The sequence below is a fragment of the Nematolebias whitei genome, chromosome 10, assembly GCF_014905685.2.
Source record: "Nematolebias whitei isolate Nwh7 chromosome 10, NemWhi1, whole genome shotgun sequence".
NCBI lineage: Eukaryota > Metazoa > Chordata > Actinopteri > Cyprinodontiformes > Rivulidae > Nematolebias > Nematolebias whitei.
This window is the reverse complement of record NC_056507.1, coordinates 31173280-31182425: the sequence shown is the minus strand read 5'-3', so window position 1 is coordinate 31182425 and position 9146 is coordinate 31173280. Positions and strand designations below refer to the sequence as shown.

General features: G+C 39.9%; 1 protein-coding gene across 1 annotated transcript in view; it reads right to left on the bottom strand.

Annotated features, from left to right (window-relative positions):
* Positions 1-1028: 1028 nt before the first annotated feature.
* LOC119416474 (neuroplastin) overlaps positions 1029-9146 on the bottom strand; it is a 15500-nt gene continuing 7382 nt past the window's right edge. The window contains exons 3-7 of the mRNA XM_037683708.1: positions 8563-8731; positions 8379-8473; positions 7654-7787; positions 4084-4357; positions 1029-1054 (exon numbers count right to left, since the gene is read on the bottom strand). Coding sequence (XP_037539636.1) covers positions 1029-1054; positions 4084-4357; positions 7654-7787; positions 8379-8473; positions 8563-8731 — 698 coding nt within the window. The remainder of the gene's footprint in view (positions 1055-4083; positions 4358-7653; positions 7788-8378; positions 8474-8562; positions 8732-9146) is intronic.

The window sequence follows — 9146 nt, the reverse complement described above, 5'->3', positions numbered from 1 at the left end:
GTTCTGGTCCATCCACCAATTAGAAAGCTCTCAAATGAACCGGAAGTCGACCCATTTAAATGTGGCAACTTCCCAGTTCAACGGCTCGGATGCAGCTCATGGAGAAGTGAGATGAAAAAGTTCTCTGATAGAGAAGCTTCAGAGTTCTCTCAGGGATGAGATGGGACGAGATGTGACGAGTAGAGTTCTGAAGGAGTTCAGAATTCTTGCAATCCAGAATGCAGGGACGATTTTGGGAATTATAACTTCTGTTTGGATAACCTCGCACGACTCCTAAAAGTATTTTAGCTGTTCTCAACGGAGACGCTGAAAGAGTCAAAAGAAGGACTTCACGCTGACCTGATCTATCATCAACCAGGTAAAAGTTCTACTTCGACCAAGCGTACCGTGGCCAAGCTGAGATCTGAAGGAGCGTGCACGTTTCTGGTCAAACAGATAAATTCCCTCACACATCTCTCTGTAAGATAAATCTCCATTTTCCATCTTTAAACTCTCCTTTCTCCTAAAATCATTACAGATATTTTAGAAATGTCTGAAGCAAAGTTCTCAATCACCGCCGTGTGATTGATGTCTGTTTCTGCTGAAAAGTGACAACAATCTCCGTATTGTTCCAACTTCCTGTGAAACTAGCCATGTTATTGTTTTCATTTTTGCCAAATTAATGTAAATGTTTGATGTTAAACTTTGATTCTGTAAATAAATGACCGCATTCATTTTGATGGGTCAAAGATAAATAACGTCTCTCGTTTACGTTTCTGTTAAATTCAATGCACGACATGTACACAGTCAGAAAAATGAAGAACCCGTAAAATGTATGAATATATCCTGCATATGTCATACTACAAAAGCCAACATGTTTGACCTCAACCTTATAATTTCTCATTCTGATTTACAGTATTTGACTTTTGAAATGCTCCATGATGCTAAAAACTGTCTATGAATTAGCTCTTGGGGGTTGGTAGAAAATAATCTCCAACCATGAACAAATAACTTCAATAAAGCTAAAAAGAGAAGAAAAATGTTTGTACTTACACTGGTCCAGCTAAGTCATCATCTGAGGCAACAAGAAAAAGTAAGGAGAAATTACAAAAATAGCTAAAATTTTCACAACAGTGATGAAAGTTTTAAGCTTGTAACATTAATGACGTTTGTTTTTTAAGACTGTGTGATGAAATAAAAACAGCTTAAATTAAGATGGAAAAAAAAACATGCTGCAGAAAAAAACCTTATGAGACAACTGAGCCAGTTAAACACCAAACTTTGAAAGCATGAGCATGTGAGAACACCTCCACCACAGGCAGAACTCAAACTAAATTATTTTGTCATGCACAGACAAGCAGCGCTCACAAAGAACATCTGTTAACTCAGAGATTAGTCAGAAACAGCTGCACCAGTATCAGCCGTCTACACTATTCATTCAGTGAAGCGACGTGAAACAGAGAGAGCGGAAATGATTGGTCGTCACAAAATATCTGCACTTCATTACACAAGACGTGCTGCTGCGACTACAAGTGGAACGCTCAGATATGGAGATATCGCTTTAGAAAATAAAAACTGAAAATATCAATTTAAAAGAGAAAAAAAAAATCAGGCAGCATGCAAAGTCTCACACTTACCACAAACATGGTTTAGGTTATGCGATTAAAAAAAAAAGGGAGGGAGGAGGATTGGAGACATTGCAATAATCTGTTAAACCATTCTACAACCAAAACTAATGTATTTACAGGAATGGTAAATAAAACGAGCGGTACGCTAATGTCCCCTGTTGCTGAGGGATTTGAATAATAAATGTAGTTTCTGAGCATTTTTCTGGACTGGAATTGAACAGGAAATGGACGTAAACCCTAACGTTTGGTACGAGCTACATTGTGTAAAAGAAGAGAGGTAGGTTTCTTTTCCTTGTTAGTTCAGGGCAGCACAGAGTGACATCCTGAGGAGTGGAGGGAGCAATTTGATCCATGACCACAGTTTTATCCACTAACACAAAGGCTGCTAGAGGATATATAAATATACTGTATAGGTATATATTTTATTTGTTGATTTAAATTTAACCCAATATTCAATTGTCATCTTCCTTTCACCCTAATGCAGCCACAAAGAAACAGAAATTGGCACGTTGCTTATTTTTCAAGTTATCTAGCTCACAACTTTTACATATACAGTAGTCCCTCGCTACTTCACGGTTCGACTTTTGTGGACTCGTATCGCGGTTTGTGGACGTACAGTACTGTACATAATAAAAAATATATATAATTTTTAAAAAGCATCGCCAGTTTGTAGTTTTCTCAGTTACGGAACCGAGACGCTCATGTACTGCAGAGCCTGGTAAGTAAAATTTAGTAGCTGCATATAAGTACGTTGTTAGGATTAGTAGGTTTAAGAGTTTAGAACATTGCATAAGTGTGGGAAGGGTTTCTAAAGTCTCAATAAATACTGTATATAAATACTAAAATAAACTACTACTTACTACTACTACAGTAAACACTAAAATAAACTACTACTACTAGGCCTGTCACAATAACAAATTTTGCTGGACGATTAATTAGCTCAGAAATTATTGCAGTAAACGATAACATTGTTTGAAATTTAACAATAATTATTTGTCAAATTTTAGAAGAAATTTTGATTTTTTTGGAGTGTAGTACCTTTTTTGACCACCTGATGGCAGTATAAGACTGTTTGAACCGAAGGATGGATCGTTGAGCAGCGTGTCTCTTTAAGAAAAGTGGGAGGGAGGGCCCTTGACGTGACATGGACTGACATGGCGGATGCTCTGTGATTTGAGCTCTTTAGCATTTTTCACACAAAGTTTTAAATAAAAAAATCAGTAAACAAGTTCTCAGCTTCTTTTTGCAGAGAAAAACTTTTTACACAAAGGCACAGGTTTCAACTGTGAATTTTGGAGCTTCGACAAGACGGAGGTTTATTCCCGAGGTCGCCTGTTAGCTTAGCTCGTAGCTTAGCTTCTCAGCTTAGCTGCTTTTAACGATCCAAAAATGTGATTTTGGACGGTTAAAACAGATTTTAACGAGAAAGGGAGGGGTCAGTGAAGAGCACCAGAGTTGAGCCTTTTGTCATCCAGTGTCTTCAGTAGAAAGAGAAACGAAGAAATGATAAAGCCGGTAAATGAAAATGAGGTCCATAATTTTAATTCATCATGCGATTAATTGATTTATTGTTTACCGCGACAGGCTTACTACTACTACAGTAAATACTAAAATAAACTACTACTTACTTCTACTAATACTACTTGTGTACATAATTTAGTACCACACGAGATGGTAATGACAATAAAGTTTACTTGAACTTGAACTACTATCTCTACTTTGTGGCTTTTCACTTATCTTGGGGGGCTTGGTTCCTAACACGCGTGATAAATGAGGGACTACTGTATTTCCCTCTTCACCGCACAAAGTGGGTCAAATAAAAAGAACTTGCTTTATGGAAATCTACAGTCCGTTTATTACTGTTCAACATTTTTAAACTGCAGCGTTTCTGGTAACAGCAGTCGTCTCCTCACTGCTCTGGGCTGTTGGGTATTCACTGCTTGTTGTGTGTGATCAGCATGGGACAATATTAAAATTCAGTTTGACAGGAAAAGGTCGCCAAAATATCATTAATGCATAATTTATGTATCTCAGCTCACACAAACAAAATAGTCAGTGTTGGAAAATCACAGGTTTGAAGGCCACAAATGGACAGCTCAATGGTGAGTCTCCTGGTTTAGATTGAACAACATCCCTGGAAAGCCATTAATAATTGAAAGGGTCCACCTTTCCAAGGCTGCAGTATCATGTTTCTCATGAATATTAAATGAATGAAACTGTTCTAACAAGGTGAGCCCTTCTGCAACAGTGTCTGTGTTGGATCAACGTCTCCAGGCTGAATTATTAAACGCAGGCACAGCTCGGTGTTAAGTGACTCCTCTAGTGTCCACCTTCATGGTCACTGCTTTTAAAAGTTAAAAAATTTAAGACTTTTCACAGAAGTAACACAAGCTTTTCAAGTTCGACCCAAAAAGTTAGGACTAATTCCCCTCAGATACGCTAAAAATAATTGGGAACATCATAACTGGTGACTCACCGTCCTGTAAATCCTCTGGCTTCTTGCGCTTCTCGTAAACAACAATGATGATGACCAGGATGATGATCTCAATCAAAACTCCCAGAAGAGGCCACAGGGGGGCAAAGTGGCTGCGGACCCTCAGTGTGGACTTCTCGCTGTGGCTGCCGAGAAGATTGGTGGCGTTGCACGCGTACACGCCCGGGTCCAGGTTCATGTCCAGGTTGGCGATGTGGAGCTCGGTGTAGTTCTCCCTGCTGCTGATGACGAAGCGCCCGGACGAGTTGTCTATATCCTGTCGAGGATTACAGAAAGTCACGATGAGAGTTTGTTAGTGTGGAATCATCTGTTTTATATTTTCCACCTTGTATTCTAAGTTTGTAAAACGATATTTCAAAGTGTTGTCTTACCAAGTAATAAAACACTTTATGAATTTGTGTCAATTTTTTCCCGCCCTTTTAGCTTCTTTTACCCTTTCTATTGTATTTTATTAGTAACAGTTGTTTTATTATTGCCTTTTTATTGGCTGAACACATATGGTTTGCAATTTTCAGCCTGAACATTTGGCATGTTACGCGTTTGTAACACACAATGCAGAATCGCAGTTTCAATGCTGCGCAGCCAGCAACCCGTTAGAACATGCAGTAATTACACTCCAGTTGGTAAACAAATGGCAGCTTTAGCCAGAGTGGATTTTAGTCTCATAATCTTCGGTGCTCCTTTCAGCGGACAGACGGTTTTAACACAACGTGGATTTGTGGATGTGGTGGAAAACAGAGCGATCTCTGAGGCTCTGATCAACATTTTCACACATTAGCTGATTTCTTCTGCCTGTTTTAAATGCAGAGCTGTCTGAGAGCCATTACATGCTGGCTTATGGTTTGTCTCGAGGATTTTCTTGGTTCCTGTAAACCTTTTAATGTTCGACTAGATTTTCTGAATAGTTTTGTTTTTACAGCTGCTCTGCTTTTCTCTGACCTTCCATTTATTAACATTTCAGCCAGAAGACTGTGAGCCTCTGCGATTTATGTGATTAAACAGAAAATAGCAAATGTTTTGAGGCGTTTCAGAAATTCCCTCACGAATGTTTGCCACATAGTTACCTTCAGCTGGATGGACCAAAGTGAACTGCAGTGATGTGCACTGGAAGTGCTGGAGAGAGCTGCTGCTACTTTTGCATATAAATACCCAGTAAATCCATGTAAATTACCTTAGAATTCCCTGGCAACAGTGTAAAAACTTTAAAGAATATCCAACATTTTTCAGTCAGATCATCAGGACAGTTTCTTTTTTTGTGCTGAAACATTTCGCCTTCGGTCCGGAAGGCTTCATCAGTCAAGGAAACACACAACAAAACTGATTCTTCCCCCAACAGCTTACTCCTAATCTGACTGAAAAATGTTTGATTTTATACCTGGATTATTGAGCATGGACTTTGTTGTTTTCAACCAGTTTGACAAGACTGTCAACAAGGAAGAGGGCCGGCAATGGAGGAGGGGCGTACCAAAGAGACCATCTTATCACAAGCAGAACTGGTTTGTTCCACTTTGGAGTAAGCTGTTGGAAGAAGAAACAGTTTTGTTGTGCGTTTCCTTGACTGATGAAGCCTTCTGGATCGAAGGCAAAACGTTTCAGCACAAAAAAAGAAACTATCCAGATGACCTGACTGAAAAATGTTGGATTGTATACCTGGATTATTGAGCATGGACTTTATTGTTTAAAGAATATAGTTTTCTTATGAACAGATATAACATTTTTGAGATTTCAGTTTAAAGGCAGCAGAAATCCACTTTGGATTCGGCCGTGCTCAGACCAGCCATTAACTTGTCAAACTGACCAGAACTAAACTATTTCTCCAAACTAAGTCTGTTTTTAAAGAACTATCAACAACAGATTGGATTTCAGTTGTTCATACTGTTTTCACACAGCGCAGCATGGTAGAAGGTCGCAGGTTCATCTCCTGGTCTTTCTGAGTGGAGCTTGCATGTTCTTTCCGTGAACACGTGAGTTTGCTCCAGGTTCTTCAGTTTCTTCCCCCCAAACTAAAAACATGCCGAATTGTTTGATTGGTAACTCTAAACTGTCCCTAGGTGTGAGTGAGACTGAATGGTTGTTTGTCTCATTTGTCTTCATGTGTCCCTGTGATGGACTGGAGACCTGTCCAGGGTGTCCCCCCCCCCTCACTCAGTGACTGCTGGAGAGAGGCACCAGCTCCCCGCAACACAGAAAGGAGAAGCGGGTAAAGCAAACAGATGAATGAATGTTTTCACAGACACCTACCAGTACTCACAAAGATCTGAACTACAAAGTAATATATATATGTATACATATACATAAAGTAGTCCCTCGTTTATCGCGGATGTTTGGGACCCCCCCCCCCCCCCCCCCGCGATAAGTGAAAAATCGTGAAGTAGGGATACATTAGTCCAAGTTCAAGTTCAGTAAACTTTGCCATGACATGTGCCAGGCTGTAATCTCACTCATCATCTGTTACTCCCAATCTCCCTCCTTAAATAAACAATTTAAATTTAAATACTGTAACATTTAAAATAATCAATCCGTGCAGCATGAATTGTTTATTTAAAATGTTACATTATTTAAATTTAAATTGTAGAGAAGAGAAGTGCAGCAGGACATGAAAGGATGTCACACAGCTTCAGCTCTGCAGCACGGAGCAGAAATATACTTCTTGATCAACTACACTTCAACACAGAAGCTCTAAAATAATTAAAAATAACTTTTAACACTTTTATATTTAGTGATTATGACGATTTTTACAATGTGACATACTTTGAATTTTAAGTTGGAAGACAAAAGTCGATGGGTGCATCTGGACAGCAAAGGGTTAACCCTTCACAAAGCTGCAGCAGGAGAAATGTGTGTGTGGCAGAGAAGGAGATCAGCTGATCAGCTGCAGGAGGGAGCTTCTCTTGCAACCGCAAATAGTGAGAGACTACTGTATTGCAAACTGGCCTTTCACATTTAGTCCAGGTTTGTTCAGGATGTCCCCTACGTGCTTATGTTGCCTGTCGAACACAGGTCTCTCTTGTAAATGAGTCATGACTCATTGAGACTAACCTGTATAAATAAAGGTTGAATGAATGAAACCTGTTCTCCACTGACAGATGGGACAGTCTCCAACCACTTCACGCTCCGCAGCATAAAGCAGGAGGAGCAGATGGATCAGTGGATAAACTGCAGGTGATCAAATCCCCAAACTGTTTTCAACTCAACGATTCAGTATTTCTGTTCATGATTAGCTCCTCTAATCAGACTCTCAGTTACAGCTTGTCCACTCTTACGTTGTTTAGAACAATCTGTACCCTGCTTCTTTATTAACTATAGTTACAGAAAAAGTTTAAATGATGTAGTAATTATTGTCCATGCTCTTATTACAGGATTTTATGCCGCTCATTTTTGATCACAAAAATGAAACAAACTTCCTCTAAATTCATAAAAAGGTGAGGATTTAGTAAATGTCTGTCCTGCTAACGTGCAATATCACTTTAAAACAAACTGAGACAACCGTAAACATTGACATATCTTGTCATCCATAAAGAAATAAATAGTTTTTTTTAATTCATGACATACCTTCATAACATCATTTTCAATTCTGTGCCAGGTCCAAACAGGGAGCGGAAAGCCCACAGACTTACAGTAGAGCAAAGCATCATCCCCCTCGTTCTTATTCTCACTACGCTTGTGGCCAGTCACCATAGGAGGAGCTGAAACAAGGAAAACCATCAGATGACCAAAAGGTATTCAAAAATTTAAAAAAGTCATTTTCCCCCCTTATTGACAGAAATCTGTTTTAAGACTTTAATCAAACTACATATATAGTTTTCCCCACAAACTATATTCAATGTGACCAAACAAAATAATTAGCTTTATACATTATTTCCTGAACTCTGTACAACAGAAACCTGGTTACAAGTCTATTTTTCTGACTGAAAGAATAGAAATGCTTCTTAGAATAATGCGTAAATCTTCCCAAAATCCAATTTGCCTCCAAAGCAATGGATGTGTGGCTGCAGAAAAGGCTGACCGGATTTTACCGTTGAGACCTAATCCTTCGGCATCAGACAAACAAGACACCATCTGCTGCCACTGAGCCGGACATCGGCTGAATGAAGGTGTCAAGGTTGCCGGCTTCCCTGGCTAACCGCCCCTCTCCCCACACTCTTGCCACCCTGAGCAGCCAGCAGAGCCGTTTGAAATTATGACAGGCCTGTGACTGCTCAAGGCTTCTGCTGCTGACAAATCCAACGCAGCCCTGAAAAAGCAAGCATGCCTGCAGCTCATGAATCAACACCTACATTTAACTTCAATGGTGGCATTGGCAGAAAGAGCATTGATGAAGTTGAAGACACATGCGTACACGCCTGCGTCGTCTCCTCTTGGTCTGTTCAGCCTGCAGGTCGGAAACACACCCAGCGTTAACCCACAACAGGCTGCCGAGATATGCATGCAGCACTGACGTGCGTGAGTTGACTTCCTCACCTGTACTCGATGTTTTTGTTAGAGCTGCGTGTCCCGGAGATCATCTCCCCGTTCTTCATCCAGAAGCTGTCTTCAAAGTCACTGTAGGCACTGGTCAGGTTGCACTGCAGCACGAGACTGTCCAGGTCCCCAGTGATGATGGTCTGCTCAGAGGCAGCAATGGATGGTTCTGCAACAGAGAAACATCTCAGCAAACAGCTGCCAGTCCTGGTGGTGTGAGGCTGTTTGTATATTGTTGTTTAGATCCTCCCAGATGCAGTGAGGCACGTCTCAAATGTAACAAGTAGGAACAAGATTTTTTATCATCCTGGACTTCTGAGACATAAGTCTACTCATTATTTATCATTCATTATTTATGCACAGGAGGAGAAGCTACATCTTGGGAAAAAACAAATACAGATTGTGACAATCTGCAGCTTCAATGATTTCCCTTTGGAATGACAGATTAACTTTGAATGGAACCATAAACTAGAACAAATTACTAGCACTGGAAACCAGGAACCTAATTTTTTTTCTATTTCCGGCAATCATTTAAATAAAACCCAAAATGTCGAGTAAAAAAACATTTAATAAAAGTTAAACAA